This window comes from Phacochoerus africanus, chromosome 11 (assembly GCF_016906955.1).
Source record: "Phacochoerus africanus isolate WHEZ1 chromosome 11, ROS_Pafr_v1, whole genome shotgun sequence".
NCBI lineage: Eukaryota > Metazoa > Chordata > Mammalia > Artiodactyla > Suidae > Phacochoerus > Phacochoerus africanus.
In genome coordinates this window covers 2,987,900-3,005,640 of record NC_062554.1, presented here as the reverse complement: position 1 = coordinate 3,005,640, position 17,741 = coordinate 2,987,900, and the positions used below count along the sequence as shown (strand labels likewise).

Genomic DNA, 17,741 nt, shown 5'->3' with positions numbered 1-17,741 from the left:
CTCTAGGTCACTGCCACAAGCAAGCCCCTCCGTCCGCCCTCTCTGGGCCTCCTGCCCACCTTAGAGGGGAAGGTCAGTGCACAGAGAAGTGCCAGTCAGCCTCGGGCTAAGCCCGGGCTCCCAGTGGCGCCCCCCCCCCGCCCCCGCCCAACACCTCTGTGTCCCACCCTCCGTGCCTCCTGAGGCGTCCCCCATGTGCCAAGGTGCCTTCCTGTCCCTAAGCTCCCAAAGAACAGAGCTAGACACGGGATACAAACTGCAGTTTATTAAGGCTCCAGAGTGAGAATTGGCACTTGGTTCTGGGCAGGGGCAGGGGTGTCAGCGGAACCCAAAGGAGCTGGGCCCCAAAGGTTGGAGGGACCGCCCCCATCCCCCCTACCCCCCAATAAATAAAGTCTCGGCTCCATCTCAGGGTGCTGACACAGGGCGAGAAGCCCTCGGTGAGGAGAAACCGAGCCTGCCGCCTCATCTTTCTCCCCACGCTGGACCTGGCCACAGGGCAGTGCCCGGCAGGGCCTCGTGGTACTGGTGCTCTGCCAGGGCTGCGGTGAGATGGGAGACCTGCCCCAGTGGAGGACTCAGGGATGGGGGCAGGCCCCCCGCCCCCGTGGCCAATCGTGGTCCGAGGCTGCCCGGGGCAGGCTCAGACGGGGCCTGCGTTGGGGACGCAGTGAGCATCCCAGGTCGGGGCCCAGCCCGGGCCACAGCTAGATGTGCAGCTCCGTGTCGTCGGGTGGCTCCAGGCCGGACTCTGCACTGAGTGCTGAGGCTGAGGGGCCCTGGGCCACCCCAAACGGTGAGACCACGGGTGAGCGAGCAGCCAGAGGAGACAGGGAAGGTGAGAAGCTGGGGGACATGGCAGCTGAGGACAGGGAACCTTCATGGCTGATGGGGGAGCGGTGAGAGGCTGGAGGGAAGATGGCCCGGGCTGCAGCCGTGCTGGCTGGCTTGGGGGGCACAGACTTGGCTCCCGGGTGGGCCACGGCAGTGATGAGGGGCGGTGGGTCAATTCGGGGAGCCGGGGGACATGGCCGAGCCTCATCCTTGAGCCGGGCGATCTCTGTGAAAACACTGGCCAGCGGCTGGAACTGAGGGCACCAGCTCAGCAGGTAGTCCCAGTTATAGCTGCCACGGAGCTCCTCCTCACCGGCCACGATGGCCGTCAGCGCACCTGCCACGCATGGCTTGCCATCTGCTGGAAAGCCGTAGTCCCCGGCAGGGGCGGGGCTCAGGCCGCAGCCCCCCAGGAAGGCTGTGGCTGTGGCCGGGGGGCCCTCTTCTCGGTACAGCGTGGCTCCCGCGCCGGGCAGCAGCAGCCCTGCCTTGCGGCCCTTATACCAGCTGTCAGGGGCAGGGGGCTCGCAGGACGTGTCGCTCAGCCCGTCTGCATCCTGCTGGATGCCGGAGTCAGGGCCACGGGCAGCCAGGGAGGAGGCCACGCTGGCCACTCGGGGGAACTCGTTGATCATGCGGATCTCGTCGTCCTCTGCGGCCTCTGCTGAGCCCCGGCCGCTCGAGTGCGAGGGGTCCAGGGAGCCACCGCGAGGGTAGGGGCCTCCAGCTCCTGGCCCACCGTAGCTGGGGAGAGTCTGGTGATACAGGTGCTCTGAGGGGGGGGGGCTGGGTGGCTCTCGGCCCAGCTTCTGCAGGGAGCCGCTGGCCAGCGGCGCTGCCTGCGACATGGGGCCAGGCGCCGCCTCAGCCTTGCGGCCACGGGCCCGCACCAGCCCTAGGACCAAGGCTGCCAGCGCGAGCACCACCACGACGCCCAGGGAGGCGGCCACCGCCCCCACCAAGAGCAGGTTGAGGTCGGGCGCCAGGCCCAGCGCAGTGTGGGTGATGTCCACAGTCACGGGTACCGTGGCACTCCGGGAACCTGGCAGAGGCCCCCGCGCCACCACCTCCAGCCTCAGCTCCCGCGGTGCCTCACGCCGGGTCCGGCCACCACCCGCAGAGGTGCCTGTTCCACTGCCTGGTGCCCGACTGTCCACCCGCAGGTACAGGGCACCTGTAGTCTGGTTGATGCCAAAATAGGGGGAAGGGGTGGCCAGGAAATAGAGCACCAGGCCGTCGGCACCTCCATCCTCATCTGTGGCCTGCACGTGACCCAGGCTGTGGCCACGCCGGGCACCTTCTGGCACTTGGAAGTGGAAAGCTGGGGCCATGAACACGGGGTCATACTCATCCTCGCCTGTCACCAGCACTGATACCGTGACCGAAGCCGACAGATTCCCAGCATCAGTCGCCCCCACCAGCAACTGGAAGCTTCCTGTGTGCTCGTAGTCAAAGGCCACGCGTGCCCGCAACTCCCCCGTGGAGCTGTTCAGCGCAAATGCTTCGCGGCCCTCGGGCCCTGGCCCGGCCTCCAGCAGGCTGTAGTGGAGCTTCCCGAAGGCCCCGGCGTCGCCGTCGACCGCGTGCAGAGTGGTCACGAGGGTGCCCGGAGGCTGGTTCTCCGCCAGGCTGGTGCTGAGCAGGCTCAGGGGGAAGGCCGGGCCGTGGTCATTCACATCCTGGACCTCGATGGTCACCGGTGCCAAAGCGAAGTGTGCGCCCGCGGGGTCGGCAGCCTGCACGACCAGCTGATGTCGAGTCTGGGTCTCGCAGTCCAAGGGGCGGGCCAGTCGCAAGTCGCCCGAGCTCTCGTCCAGCTCGAAGAGCCCTAAAGGGTCCCCTGAGCTGAGGGTGAAGCGTATGAGGCCGTGAGGGCCTGGGTCCGCGTCGGAGGCCTCCACCTGCAGCAGCTCAGCTCCAACGGGCGTGTCCTCGGGCACCGCCACGCGGTAGGACGCCCGGGTGAAGACAGGTGGGTTGTCATTGACGTCCAGCACGGTGACGGTGACTGGCACGGCTGAGCTGCGAGGTGGCTGTCCCCGGTCAGCTGCAGCCACAGTTAGATTGTACTGGGTTAGGCTCTCGAAGTCTAGCGGCTCGAGCAGCACGAGGCAGCCCAGCACCCGGGGGCCCAGTCCACCACTCTCCCCAGCCTCAGCCAGCCGGGGTTCCAGGTGGAAGACTCGGCCCCGGTTGCCACTGACGATGCTGTAGTCCACGGTGGCGTGGCTGCGGCTTCCGTCAGCGTCTGTGGCCTCCAGGGTGAGCAGGGTGGAACCGGGGGGCAGGTCCTCGCTCACTGCCACGCGGTAGTGCGGCAATGTGAAGCTCGGGGCGTGGTCGTTCTGGTCCTGCAGCTGCACGTGCACCGTGGCTCGTGCCACCCGGCCGGGGGTCCCGTGATCGCGTGCTTCCAGCACCACATCCACCACTCCCGGCCCTTCATGGCCCCAGGCCACCGTTCCCGCTGCTGTGAACAAGGTGCCTGGGACAAGAAGGGAAGGGTGGGGCATGGGGTCAGCAGAGGCTGTGGGGAACAGTGACCCTTTGGGGACTGGCCTACGGCCTGGGAAGTCCGACTCTAGGGAGTAGCCTGTTCTGCGAGATAGGGAGTGGCCCCCCCCCAGGTTCAGAGGACAGCTTCTGGACATGCAGTGAGGACAGTGCCTAAAACAGACGGGGTGGGGGCAGGCGGGGTGGTTGTCTTCCTTGGATCAGAGACCTGGGCGGTAAGAGTTCAGGCAAGACATAGGGCCCAACATGGACGAGGACGAGAGGTAGGTCCCCGAAGGATGTACCGTTGTTGGGGTCCACACTGAAGCCCTCTGCGGGGGAAGCCAAGTGGTAGGAGATGTGACCATTGGCACCCGAGTCCCGGTCGGTGGCAGAGACGGACAGAATGGCACTGCCTGGGGGTGCGTGTTCAAGCAGCATCGCCTGAGGGGTGAGGACGAGGACTTACACGCCGCCCAGCCGCCCTGCTGCCCACTCAGCCCGTGTGCTGGGGCCTGGTCCAGGAGCGGGGCTGGGCATCCAGTCCTGCTCGGACAATCTGAATTGTCCACCTTCCCCCCGTTTCTGGGCACTGGCTGAAGAACCCGGACACAGCTCCGGCACTGGGAAGGCTGGTTTGAGATGCGCCCCTTGCAGCCCCGTTCCCGGGGCAGTGCCAACATCTAGGGCTCCCCGGACCCTTGCAGCCTCGTTCCTTCCCCTCGACGTGAGCAGCGCCGGGCATCAGTACCTGGTAGAGGCTCTGGGAGAAGGTGGGTGCGTTGTCGTTGACATCCTCCACGAGCACAGTGAGGTTGGCGTGGCCCTGGTGCGGCCCGTCGTGGGCCAGCAGCTGCAGGTGGTAGCGGTCCCGCTGCTCGTAATCCAGGGGGCCCGTGAGGGAGAGGCGGCCTCCGTAGCGGCCTACGCTGAAGGGGCCCCGCTGCCCAGAGGGGCTCAGCACGTACCACAGCGCCGGCCCCGAGTCCACGTCGTTCCCCGTGACCTGTGCGATCTCTGAGCCCAAGAGCGCGTCTGTAACACACGGCACGGTGTGTCTGGCACGGTCCCCCCGGGCCGGGGGGCTCGGGGCCACCCTGCCGCCCTCGGTGCCGCTCGCTTTACGCAGCCCTCACCTTCCGCCACGCGGAGCTCCCAGGGCTGGGGGATGGTGGGGCGGTTGTCATTGGTGTCGACGACCAGCACCGTGAGGGTGGCGGAGCCCACCAGCGCCGGGCTGCCCTTGTCTGTGGCCATCAGCACCAGCCTGGACACAGAGCACCATCAGGGGTGGGGCCTGAGGAGGAGGGAATCGAGGGCCCCGAAGGCCCCGGAAGGGAGCCTCAGGGTCTACAGAGCCAAGCCTCACCGAGTTTCAGCCCAGATCTCACGGTCCAGGATCGCTGTGGTGGTGACGGTGCCCGTGGCCGGGTCTACGTGGAACAAGCCCCGGGCCGGCTGGGATGCAGCCAGACTGTAGGAGACCTGTCCGCTGGGGCCTTGATCCGGGTCATCGGCCTCCACCTGGTGGGGCAGGAGGCTGCTGGCACCAGGCGGGCCACAGGCACAGTCTGCCCAGCCCTGCCCCCCACCTTCCCATCCCTCCCCACACCTGCAGCAGGGGGCCCTCCAAGGGCCTGGACTCGGGCAGGAAGGCCACGTAGTGGGGCCGCAGGAAGCGGGGCGCGTTGTCATTGGCATCTTGCAGGGTCAGGGTCAGCACCGAGAAGGCAAAGGCTCCCCCACTCTCCGCCTGCAGCACGAGGCGCAGTCGCGGGCTGGCCTCAAAGTCCAGCCCCTCGGCCGAGCGAACTGTGATGGCTCCTGGCGGGAGGCAGGGTGCGTCAGTGCCGGGCTCCTTGCTCGCCCTGGAGCCTCCCTCCCTGAGGCCCTTTACTCAAGGGCCGCCCCTCCCCAACCAGAGGCTCCTGAGGCCCGGACGGGGTTCCCCCAGGAGGCTGCCCCCTCACGGAGCCCCCTGCTCCGGCCCCTTCCCTACCTGTACTGGGCTGGATGGAGAACGTCCCTCGCTCGTTCCCGCTGAGGATGCTGTAGGTGATGGGTCCACTCGAGCCCCCCGCGTGGAGAGCCTTGGGGGAGACAACGGGAGTTCCTGCAGAGAGGACAGTACCAGCTGGACCGTAAGCTCAGGACTGAGGGCGTTGGGGACCCTTTTCAGCGCGTAACCCCAGCCCATCCAGGGCTGCCAAACTGAGAGATGTGTCTGGGACCCACCTGGGGGTGCGTTCTCACGAAGCACAGCTTCACTACTAGCCCGGGGGAAGTGGGGTCCACGCTCAGGCTCTCCTTGCAGCCCCACAATGACCACACCGGTGGCAGAGCGAGCTGGACGGCCAAGGTCAGTGGCCACGATGAAGAGGACACGATCCCGGGGACCCAGAGTGACGGGGGAGCGGGCCACCCGGATTTCACCGGTGTAAGAGTCCACCGTGGTGCCAGGCGGTGGGGTGCCAGCCAGGCGGTACAGGATGGAGGCGTTGGCACCCGCGTCACGGTCTTCGGCTCGCAGAGTGGCCAGAGGCAGGGTCGGGGTGCTGAGACTCGGCCCTGGGCGGGGCAGGCGCAGCCGCAGGGGACTGGTGGGGAAGGCGGGCGCGTGGTCGTTGACATCACGCACCGTCACGGTGACAGGCACTGTGGTGCTTAGGGGTCCAGCAGCTGCAGCATCCACCGCGCTCACGGTAAAGGCATAGCTGGGACACTGCTCCCTGTCCAGGGCCGTGGCCGTGCGCAGTTCCCCAGAGCTGGGCTCCAGCAGGAAGGCTCCGGCTGCACCTGCACCCAGGTAGTAGGTCACGTGGCCATTGGCCCCGGCATCAGGGTCACGAGCCTGTAGCTGCAGCAGCAGGGTCCCCGCAGGCGCGTCCTCAGGCACCTCCACGGAGTAGGCAGGCTCAGGGAAGGTGGGGGCGTGGTCATTGGCGTCCAGCACTGTCACTGTCACGAGCAGGGTGGCACTGAGAGCTGGCTGGCCTCCATCTCGGGCTTCTATCTTCAGCTGGAATGCTGGCTCCACCTCTCGGTCTAGCGGCCTCATGGTGCCAAATTCCCCAGAAGCTAGGTCTAGGACGAAGGCTCCTGCCGGGTCCCCATCTGTGGAGGAGGGCACACATACAAATATGTGTATCAGCCCAGGGGGTGGGGGTGATTTACAGGCAGCAGCCAAGAGAGGGAGAGAGAGGAGTTCCCATCGTGGCTCAGCGGAAACAAATCTGACTAGTATCCACGAGGATGCAGGTTCGATCCCCGGCCTCGCTCTGTGGGTTAAGGATGTTGCCATGAGCTGTGGAGGTAGGTCTCAGATGAAGCTAGGATCCCGCGTTGCTGTGGCTCTGGTGTAGGCCAGCGGCTACAGCTCCGATTTGACCCCTAGCCTGGGAACTTCCATATGTGGCGGGTGCGGCCCTAAAAAGAAAAAAAAAAAAAAAGGAAAGAGAGAGGGAGAGAAGGGCAGAGAAAGAGGAACACAGAAAGTAAAGAAAGACACTATAAAGCCGATTTTCTCATAGTGTGGACTGGGGACCCCAGGGATTTCCGAGATACTTTCAGAGAGTACCTAAGATCAAAATTATTTTCAGAGCAATACTAAGACAATATATGACTTTTTCATTCTTTTTTTTTCTTTTTTTGGTTTTTTTTTTAGGGCAGCAGCCACAGCATATGGAGGTTCCCAGGCTAGGGGTCGAATCGGAGCTGTAGCCACCAGCCTACGCCACAGCCACAGCAACGTGGGATCCGAGCCGCGTCTGCACCCTACACCATAGCTCGCAGCAATGCCGGATCCTTAACCCACTGAGCAAGGCCAGGGATCAAACCTGAAATCTCATGGTTCCTAGTCAGACTCATTAACCACTGAGCCATGACGGGAACTCCGACTTTTTCATTCTTAACTCACCAACGGACAGTGGAGCCCAGAGGCTACATGGCATGCGACGACATCATCACTTGGATGCATAATAGAAAGTGTGCTGATATAGCCTTGTGTTTTCTAGCATGTTCTTGGTAGACCATGCAGAGCATAAATATGCATTGTTTTCAGAGATTCATTTAATCTTTGCTGACCTGCCTTCAATGACACCTGCTATCATCTTTGCAACCCCGTTACTGTCCAACAAATTGTTAGTTGAAACCCAACATTTCCTTGGGCCTGTGCAGAAACATGGGAAGCACTTCACTTCATTGGCTCATTTAGCAATGATATTTAAAAATCTTTCTTAGTTTTACAAACCAATACGGTAAATACTGACATGCTTTTCTAATATATATAATATACGTCTCACTTTATTATGTCATGTTTTACTATATTAATAAATACTGATGTCACATAAGCCAAAGCTCTTTACAGTTCTCCAAAATTAAGAATATCAAGGGTTTCTGAGACCAAAGAAGTCTGAGAATAACTGCTCTACAGAGGGAGATGGGCGAGGAAAAGAAAGAAACAGAAAGACAAAAACAGAGACAAAGAGAGAGCAAGAACTGGAGGCGCAAAGAGACAGATACACATACGCATGAGAGAAAGAGAGCAAAACAGAGAGAAGGAGGAGACCAGACGCACTGGGTGTGACACAGGCCAGTGTGAGGAGCAGACAGACCGAGGCCAGTGGGGAGGCTCTCACCCAGGATGCGGTACTGCAGCTGCCCGTTGGCGCCGGCATCTGGGTCAGAGGCCCGAAGCGTGGCGAGGGTCTGAGGGTCTTGGCCCTCAGGCACCTCCAGGGAGAGATGGGCACTCCCAAAGGCGGGGGCGTGGTCATTCTCATCCTCCACCGCCACGCGCACTGTGACGTGGGCCAAGAGCGGCGGTGAGCCCCCGTCCCGGGCATACACTGTCGGGAAGCAAAATCAGTGAGCTGCACCTGCTCCCGTCCCGCGAGGAGCCCACCACGTGGTGCTCATGGCTGTTTGCCGGGTGCGCGCAAAAGCCCGATGTTCCTCTCCCCACACCCCACAGGTGCCTACGAATGTACAGGCACACACACACACACAGACGTGTGTCAGAAGAGGCACGCCTGGTGCACGTCTGATGTATCTTGGATTAGTGGTGGTGTGACCGAAGAAGCACTAAGTCACGTAACAAAAGATCTGGGTTCAAGTCTCAGCTCTACCACTTCCAAGCTGGATCAGCCTGAGCAAGTCACTTAATCTTGCCATAGCCAACATCCATGTGCTCCTCTGTTAAATGACTGCAGTATCATCTGAGGGAACCCTAGAGGGCTAGCGTGACCACAGTGGTGACAGCCTGTGAGTCAGTTCACAGTGCACCCTGTCACACTCTCCAGCTTCAGAAGGATCCAAAAATATAACAGAAGCTGTGCTGTAAGAGGTGCCAGCTTCTAGAAGGTACTCTGGGGGTCCTGCCCTTGCAACACTGGTGGCCACAACGCCTCAGGCTTGCAGGGGCCTATCACCGGGTACCTGTCAGGTTGATCTCCTCCTGCTCCTCCCGGTCCAGGGCCTGGAGAGTTGTAAGAACGCCAGTGTCTGGGTCCAGGGAGAAGCTTTCGCCAGAGACGCCTCCATAAGTCACGTGCCCGTTGGCCCCTGAGGAGGAGCCACAAGGAAGACCAGAGGGTGAATGTGCTCTTTCTTGCCCCAGCCCTCCTGCTCTCAACTCAGCCCCCGGATCTTACCCAGGTCAGGGTCGGTGGCCCGTAGAGTGAGCAGAGAGACGCCAGGGGGGCTGTTCTCACGCAAGAGGACGCTGTACTCCTGCTGTTGGAAAGTGGGTGCCTCGTCGTTGACATCGGCGACACTGACGGTCAGAAGCTGCGTGGCTGAGCGCGGCGGCGAGCCGTGGTCCGAGGCCACGACGGTCAGCAGGTACTCAGCTCTCTGCTCGCGGTCCAGGGGCCGCACCACGGACAGCGCTCCTAGGTGGGCGGTCGGGCAGGAGGGTGGGAAACCTCAACACCCCCTCCCGCTCCGCAGCCTCCTCGCCGCCCTCCCTCTGCCCCCGGCCCCACTCACCGGTGCTGGGGTGGAGCCGGAAGCAGCCGTCCCCGCCGGCGGCCAGGCGATAGGACACGCGTGCGGCCTCACCCAGGTCCGGGTCCCGGGCTACCACGTGCAGCGCCGCGGGCCCGGGCGGCTGATCCTCGGGAAGGCGCACACGTGAGGGCGAGGCAAAGACCGGGGCGTTGTCATTCTCGTCCGTGACGAAGACGCGCGCGGAAACGCGGGCTGCGCGGCGGCGGCTGGCGTTGGCCGGCCGGTCAGCGGCCTCCACGAGGAGCAGCAGAGCGGGGGTGGCCTCGCGGTCCAGGCCCCGGGGAGCGCTGAGCGCCCCGGTGCGCGCGTCCAGGCGAAGCGCGGGCGCGGGCGGCTCCTGGCGCAGCAGGCGGTAGCGCACGTCGCTGTTGGGGCCCGGGCCGTCGGCGTCCGACGCGCGGAAGGTGTACAGCGCCGCTCCCGGCTCGGGGTTCTCCGGCAGCGCCAGCGCCAGCGGGTCGCGCGCGAAAGCCGGCGTGTGCTCGTTCTCGTCCTGCACGCGCACCTGCACGCGCAGCAGCCGCGCGCCCGCGCCTCCCGGGCCCTCGGCGCGCACGGTCAGCGCGCGCCACGCCGGGCCCGCCTCGAAGTCCAGGGGCCGCGCCAAGTACAAGCGCCCCGAGGCCGCGTCCAGCGCGAAGGTGCCCTCCGGGTCGGCGCCGCCCACCAGCGTGTAGGTGAGGCCGCCCACCGCCGCCGGCTCTGGGGGCGCCACCGAGCCCAGCAGGGAGCCGGGCGGAAGCCCCTCGGCCGCCGTCACGTTCAGCACGACAGGCAGCGGCGCCGTGGGGTCCGGCTCAGAGGGTTCGGGCGGCGGCTCGGCCGAGCGAGCTGAGGGAAGCACCTGTGCGTGGGGACCCAGGAGGGAGCACGGAATTAGGGGGACCCGTGCAAAAGGGCGTCTGGGCTGGCCAGCTGGGTGGCCAGAAGGGCGGGCAGCGCAGCGTGCCTAGATGGGCTCCTGGAGGGGGGTACCCACACCTATGGTCACGGAGGGGCGGCCGTAAGGGAGGAAGCGCAGCCATACCTGCACGAGCAGCTGGAGGCTCGAGCTCCGAGGCGGGCTGCCTTGATCGTGAGCGCTGAGCGTCAGCACATAGTGAGGCCGCTCGGCTCGGATCAGGGGGGCTGCCGTGAGCAGCTCCCCCGAGTGAGGGTGCAGAGAGAAGAGCTCTGAGCCAGGACCTGGGGACAGGCGGAGGAAGGATGAGCGCTGGGGTTCCAGAGCTGGGCATGTCCGGGGGCCTGCCGTCCCCCAGCAGCTCCTTTTGCTCCAGCCCCTACCGGTCAGCGTGTAGAGGATGGTTCCGTTCTCCCCCGCATCTGGATCCTTGGCCTGCAGGGTCGTCACCAGTGTTCCCGGAGGCACACCATCCGGCACCTGTGGGAACACACAACTCGCCTGGAGTGGTCGCCTTCCTCTTCTTGCCACAGCTCGGGATGAGTGCCCCGGTCTCTGTGCTTGCAGAGCCCTTTTTTTTTTTTTTTTTTTGGCTCTCAGGCTTATTCCAAGATGTAGTTTCTCTTACCTACACCTACAGCTCTCTATGGAGACCCAGGTACCCTCTTCCTTCCCAGGGCAGGGTCCTGCAGCGTCACGTACCTGCACGGGGAGCCCCCCACCGGCAGCCCCCGAGGCCTGCAGGAACGTGGGACTGTTGTCATTGAGGTCCAGCACTGTGATGTGTACGGTGCCTGTGGTGCTTCGGGGCGGGCTGCCCCCATCCTGCACCTGCACCAGGAGCTGGTAGCTGCTCTGCCGCTCACGGTCCAGAGTTTGCAGCGTGGTCACCTCTCCTGGAGGGCAGGGTGGAGAGAGGTCACGTGTGGGTGAGCAGGCATGCGGAGCCTGAGGTCTGGGAGAGCCCGGGGCCCGGGTCGTGGGGAGGGAAGGCCAGGGTAAGCCTTGGGGCTCAGATCTGGTCCTTGTGGCTGGGCTCTGGGGATCCCGTGCGGGCGCTTTCTAGTCTGCAGACAGGGTTATGGGGTCTCAGATTTTGGGTCCCAGTGCTCACCAGTCTGGGGGTGGATGCGGAAGACCTTGCTGTCCTCTGACAGCTGTCGCAGGCTGTAGGTCAGACGTCCATTGGGCCCTGAGTCTCGGTCAGTTGCAAAGACCCGGCCCACACTGGTCCCTGGGAGCTGGTTCTCAGCCACAGCCAGGAAGGTGGGCTCCTCAGACAGGCGAGGGCTGTGGTCGTTCTGGCTGAGGATGCTGACCCTTACGGTGGCTGTGGCTGTCTGCTGCCCCAACTCGGCTTTGGAGCCAGACACTGCCATTACCCTCAGCGTGTACAGCTCCTGGGCCTCCCGGTCCAGGGCGGCTCGCACCCACAGCCACCCACTCTGGGGTTCCAGGCCAAAGGGGCTACTTGGCCCATCTGCTGCCAAATGGTAGGTGACAGGGCCCCCGTCTGGTGCTCGAGCCTGCACTTGCAGGACCCGAGTTCCAGGGCTGGTGCCAGAGGGCAGGTCTACACGGTAAGTAGGGCTGTCGAAGTGGGGAGCCAGCCCACGGCTCCCCAGGTCCTGTACCACCACCCGCAGTCGAAAGTGGCTGGTGCGGGGTGGGGAGCCCCCATCCCGGGCCTCCAGCTCCAGTTCGTGGGCTGGCCCCCCCAAGGGCCCCAGAGGTCCCATGAGCCGTATGTGGCCTGTGGTGGGGTCCACGGTGAAGGCCCCACCGCCCCCTGCAAGGAGGGTAAAGGTGACTCGACCGTTAGCGCCCGAGTCGGGGTCCAGAGCCCGCAGCGTGTAGATGGGGGTCCCTGGGGCAGTGCCCGGTGGCAGGAACACCGTGTCCTCCGGTGCAGGGAAGGCAGGGGAGTTGTCGTTCACATCATCCAGCAGCACACGCACCCGAGCCAGGGCGAACACCGGGGGCGCTCCACTGCCTGCCCGCACCTCCAGCTCCAGCACTGGTCCCAACAGCTCCCGGTCCAGGGGGCGAAGCGTCTCTAACAGCCCCGTGGCCCCATCTAGGGAGAAGAGTCCTCGGGGATCCCCGCCTGATAGGGCGAGGGTCACAGGCCCCAGGCGACCTAGGGAAAAGGAGAGAAGGGTTGGGAAAGAGATGGGAGGCACCTATTGAGCTGAGGCTCAGATCGGATCCCGAAAGGGTGCGGCGGGGCCCGCAGCTGTGCCTCTCAAAGTTTCAGCGGGAGAGGCAGGTGTTGGCCAAGAAGCTGGGTGGCACTGGCGAGATACCCATGGACCAGGGACGAGGAAGCGGAGTGCTGCCCCAGGCCCGAGGAGGTGGTGGGGGCTGGGACCAGCGTGTGTTTGGCGCTGGGCTGTCCCTATGCTGTGGTACTCGAGGGTTGCCTTGGGGTGTCTGGGCGTGGCCCCCAGGGGAGAGCATGCTAAGCGGTACCTGGTGGGTTGTGCGCCTGGACTACGCCCACACTGGTCCCGGGCGCCACGTCCTCTGGCACAGAAAAGACGTACTGTAGCTGTTCAAACACGGGCGGGCTGGGCGTTCCAGGCACAATGCTGACGTTGACTCGGGCACGGGGCTCTGCCTGGAGGCCGCCTCCATCCTGCGCGCCGATCTCCAGCTGCACCACAGAGTTGGCCCGTCTGGCCAGGGGCCAGGCTACTGTCAACAGCCCTGGGAGGAGGGACAGGAGTGAAAGGGGATAAGAAAGCCGAGCAGGGCTGGGAGCGCTGGGGTGGGAGGCAGGCAGGCAGGCGGGCGGGGAGGCAAGCCCTGGGGTGGGAGGGCCTCACCTGAGTGCTCGTCCAAGGCAAAGAGTGGGGGGCTGTTGCCAGCCAGGATGTGGTAGGAGAGTCGCCCATGGGGCCCCTGGTCAGGGTCGTGGGCTCGCACCCTCAGCACAGCTGTGCCTGGTGTGCTCTGGGCGCTCAGGCTGGCCGCGTACTCCCGTGGATAAAACCGCGGGGGGTTGTCGTTCTCGTCCGACACAAACACCTTCACGTACACCATGGACTTGAGGCCTCCCTGGGGAGACAAGCGGCCATCCGTCCAGCGGGCCCCGACGGGCCTGGCAAACACCCCGCCCCCCCCCCCCCCCCAACCTGCCCAGGGTCTGTCCACTCACCCCATCCACCGCTGTCACAGTGAAGTCGAAGCTGGAGGGCCCCTGATCCCGGTCCAGGGTCCGGGTCGTGCACACGTCGCCACTGTGGGCATCGATGCGGAACGGGGGAGACCCAGAGGCCCCAAGTCCGGCACCCAAGGAATAGGAGAGGAGGCCAAACGGGCCACTGTCTGCATCTGTGGCTGTCACCTGGGGAGAGGCCGGGTGAGTCATGCCCCATTTTTTGGCCAGAAAAGCCATAGCCAGGTGGCAATTAGAAGGAGCAGGCCCTGGTCCAGTTGGTGGCCAGAGTCTGGACGGTGGACACACAGAAGGGACTTGTAGGACACTGAATCCAAATCCAGCCCAGACCTCACCACTTGCCCTCAGTTCCTGTGAGCCTCTGATCACATTTTTGTCAACTGGTCAACATGCAACCTTGTCTTTGTGTGTTTCCGTTTAAAGGCACCTTATTTAACATGTGTTGTTGGTTCATTAACATGAGCTCATGGCCAATGGCAGAGCTCTTATCTAAAAGAAGCTTATCCAACACACCTATTTCCTCTGGAAGGCGGGGCACAGGCTTCCTGTGCTTTAGAAACACAGTGCTCCGCTTGGGGACCATTTGAAACAGCAAAATCGCCAAACAGAAAGCACAAAAATGCAAAAAACGTGGCACTAATTAGACCGTGCAGAGACCCTTGTTTACAGTGGAAGAACTGAAACATGAAGGCAGGGCGCTGCCTGGGCCCACCTCCGCTTGGAACGCGCTCCTTGAGAGGCTTGAATTTTCCATCCTTCTGCGCATGTCAGGGAAGGGCTGCGGAAGCCCCACGGGCACTGATTCAGGGGCTGCCAATCGATTTTAGAGAGTTGCTGAATTCACAGATACAAGCAAACGATGAGAATCAACTGTACCCAAAAGGAGGGTACTGAGAGCTGCGACTGCAAAGTCCAGGGGCGTCGCAGGGAGTTAAAATCATCGCCCAGTCCTCAACCACTGCGAGCAGAGACCTGGCTGATGAACAAAGGTACTGAGGCTCCTGCTATAGAACTGCTCTTTATTGAGTTTGGCCATAAAGTGCGATCCGACTGATACTCGGATCTGATTGCTCAGGGGAGCGGGGGCTGCCCTATGGACTTGTGGGTGTGCTGCATGCACGTTCAGCATGCTTTCCTCTCGCAAGCCAACCTCACTGGAAATGAGAGAGGCGGAACTGCAGGTCTATCGGGCAATACTGAGGTCGTTGAGTCCTGGGGGCTCCCCAAAACTAAGAAGGAGGGGAAAGCTTTCCTGGTGACTTCACAGACAATTCCTGGACTGGCTCAGGAAGCGCTGAATATTTGGGGACCATATCTAAATGAAGCTTACCTAACACACTTAAGAGTCTCTGAACATTGAAAAGCCAGATGAGCAAGCGACACCATTCTGAAAGCTCCTGAGCCAGGACAGGGCCGGGCACCCAGTAGGTGTACTCTCTCTGTATCTGTTCATGGAGGAAACAGGCACTCGGGTGGCTCTGCCTTACAGCAAAAACTTCTTCCAAACGAAGGTTTATAAACTGGGTGCCCGTTAGGCCCTCAGGAGTGGGTGAGCTGGTGCAGACGGCTGCAGCCTGTGACAAAGGACTCTTTGTGGCTACAAGGGCCTCAGGGTCACAATATGCTGCAAAAGGAAGCAGGAGAGTTCCCCTTTCTTAGCCAGAAAATGCTGCTCAGAGAGACGCCTGGCCAAGGACTTCTGATTGCTGCCCGGGCCCTTGACAGATGTGATTTGCGCCACTGTTTACCCTCCGGAGAGACACAAAGGCCCTGCCATGCCGAACCCTGGAAGCGGCTCCTGCTCCAACTCTTTACTGCAGCCTTGGGCCCGGATATGCCAGGAGACCAACCTGCCCCTGCCTCCATCTGGCAGGCTGCAGCCCAGCTGCAGCACCATCTCCAGAAGCTGTTACAGCCTCTGCCCTTTGACTTGCTGAGGGAAGAAAGCAATAACCAGTGGTCAAGGGAAGTTGTCAGGAAGTGACCCCCAAAGGCGCCCGGGCCACTGACTGGAAATGACCAGGGGAGAAGTGAATGTTCCGGCCCGTGCCGCCCGGGTCAGCGACTCCATGGCAAACGCACAGCATCCCTGTTCAGGAGGCTGCTCTGCCGTCCAACCTTGGTCAGCTCCATCTCCAACTCCGCCCCGAAGCTCTGACAAACCCATCTCCCCGCCTTGTCTGCCCCCACCCCCCGCAGCGCTCATCAGATGCACTGCTGCAAAGAGTGAATAGAGACCCTCGGCTCTGCCCTCTCTGGCGGTCCCACCACACCACGGAGTGACTGCGTCCAGCCCGCCCTGACCTCCGTCTTCTTCTTCGGTGTCTCTCCTGCTCCGACGTTTTGCTCTTGCTTCTCCCCCTACTCCCACTGCTTCCGGCGCCCAGCACTCCCCCCCCCCACCTCCCCTGCGCTGCCTGTCCTGCGTTGCTGTTCCCTGGAATCTTTCCTTGGCCTCTGCTCCCTCCCCACACCCTCTCAGGCCCTTCTCGTCCACTGCGGTGGCCTTGACCCTTGACCAACGTCTGTGCTCAGACCGTCCCTCTGTGCTCCGAACGTGTACATCCAGATGCCTCTCAACCTCCCCACTCAGCTGTCCCACAGGCACCTTAAATCCAGCCTCTCCGAAGCTAAGCTCGTGATCATAATGAATCTTCCATCCACGCGGGTGCGGCAGCCAGAAATCTGTTCTTCCCTTTTCCTCTCCTGGTCTATCAATCCACCAGGGACTAAGTGAATCTTCATCATCCCTCCTATTCGTCTATTCCTCTCCGTCACCACTGTTCTGACGTGGGCCTGAGCTGGCACCCCCCCCCCCCCACAGACGACCGTAATTCCCTTCTCAGGGGTGTCTGCCTCCAGTCTGTCCTCTACACCAGGGCTTCTCAACCTCAGAATGACTGACATTTCAGACCAGGTCATTCTTGGCCATGGTGCTGTCGTGTGCATTAGAGAATATTTGGAAGCATCTCTGGCCTCTTATCCACAAGACACAACTAGATCCCACCAGTTGTGACAACCAAAACATGTCTCTAAATATTGCCCAAACGTCCCCTCCGGGTTAGGGTTAGGGTCAGGGTTAGGGTCAGGGTTAGGGTGATTGCTGCACAATCACCAGCAGTGTGAACCACTGACTACCGGAAGCCTGTTTTCAGAAAACAAATATGATCATATTCTTTTTTTTTTTTTTTGGTCTTTTTTGGGCCACACCTGCGGCATATGGCGGTTCCCAAGCTAAAGGTCAAATTGGAGCTGTAGCCGCTGGCCTATGCCACAGCCCCAGCAACACCATATCCGAGCCGCATCTGCAACCTACACCCACAGCTCATGCAGCACCGGATCCTTAACCCACTGAGCGAGGCCAGGGATCGAACATGCCTCCTCATGGATGCCAGTCAGATTCGTTAACCGCTGAGCCACGACAGGAACTCTGATCATATTACTGTTTTACTTAAAAATCTTCAACGTTCCCTGAAGAAGAATGCTCAGACTCCTTGGCTTGGCTCGATTCCTCAGTGTTGGCCTCCTGCAGTCTCATCTCCCGCTCCTCCATCTCCGACCTTCAACCCCGGAGATGCTGAGCCACTTGCTGGCCCCTGAACAGGTCGGACAGGTCAGGCTCCTCCACTTCTCTCTGTGCATCGCCTCTGCTTGGAACCCTTCCCTCGTCCGGTTCCTCATAAGCTCCTGTTCATCCTTTGAGTCTCAGCTCAAAGGTACTTTCCTTTGGGAAAACGTTCCTGCTCACCTGCACCTCATGCGCATCCCTATGTGGAAGGGTTTTTTTTTTTTTTTTTTAATCACAATAAAACTAGTTCTTTGCATTTGAATCTCCCCTCTAGACTGTTAACTCCACGAAGCAGGCGGGGGGGCCCCTCCTTCATTATCCTATTCTGGGTTCCTCGTGCAGGGACTGGCGCGTGGCAGGTGCTGGATAAATGCACGCGGAGTGAATCCAGTCTTAAGACTTCTTTAACGATTATCAGCACTCAGAGGTCAGAGGCCACGTGTACCTCTGCTTCCCTGTGATTTTTACCACCTGGAGAGACACCCTCCTGCTTCCAGCCCTGGTGAGGAGGGAAGCCGTTTGGAAGCCGAGGTCCTGGGCTTGGCCCTGGGCCGAGAGGGAGAGCGGACTCGTGGGAGAGTGGGTGGGAGCTGGACCGCAGCAGGTGGGTGGGAACCCAGAGTCTGGCCAGACACAGGGTCAGCCAGGCCCAGGCACTGGCCTGAAGGTCAGGCGGCTCCCAGATGGACTTTTCTCTTCTTTTTTGGCCGCACCCACGGCATGCAGACGTTCCTAGACCAGGAACTAAAAAGCCA

At 62.0% G+C, this 17,741-nt stretch overlaps 1 protein-coding gene across 2 annotated transcripts in view; it reads right to left on the bottom strand.

Annotated features, from left to right (window-relative positions):
- Positions 1-250: 250 nt before the first annotated feature.
- Positions 251-17,741, bottom strand: part of DCHS1 (dachsous cadherin-related 1) — a 34,801-nt gene continuing 17,310 nt past the window's right edge. For both annotated transcript variants that reach the window (XM_047754051.1, XM_047754052.1), the window contains exons 3-21: positions 13,398-13,586; positions 13,066-13,297; positions 12,710-12,946; positions 11,352-12,377; positions 10,940-11,133; positions 10,621-10,717; positions 10,364-10,521; positions 9,316-10,180; positions 8,979-9,218; positions 8,764-8,889; positions 7,965-8,174; positions 5,563-6,441; positions 5,327-5,440; positions 4,940-5,151; positions 4,697-4,851; positions 4,464-4,594; positions 4,079-4,362; positions 3,633-3,771; positions 251-3,319 (exon numbers count right to left, since the gene is read on the bottom strand). In XM_047754051.1, coding sequence (XP_047610007.1) covers positions 708-3,319; positions 3,633-3,771; positions 4,079-4,362; positions 4,464-4,594; positions 4,697-4,851; positions 4,940-5,151; positions 5,327-5,440; positions 5,563-6,441; positions 7,965-8,174; positions 8,764-8,889; positions 8,979-9,218; positions 9,316-10,180; positions 10,364-10,521; positions 10,621-10,717; positions 10,940-11,133; positions 11,352-12,377; positions 12,710-12,946; positions 13,066-13,297; positions 13,398-13,586 — 8,100 coding nt within the window. In that variant the 3' untranslated portion in view covers positions 251-707. The remainder of the gene's footprint in view (positions 3,320-3,632; positions 3,772-4,078; positions 4,363-4,463; positions 4,595-4,696; positions 4,852-4,939; positions 5,152-5,326; positions 5,441-5,562; positions 6,442-7,964; positions 8,175-8,763; positions 8,890-8,978; positions 9,219-9,315; positions 10,181-10,363; positions 10,522-10,620; positions 10,718-10,939; positions 11,134-11,351; positions 12,378-12,709; positions 12,947-13,065; positions 13,298-13,397; positions 13,587-17,741) is intronic.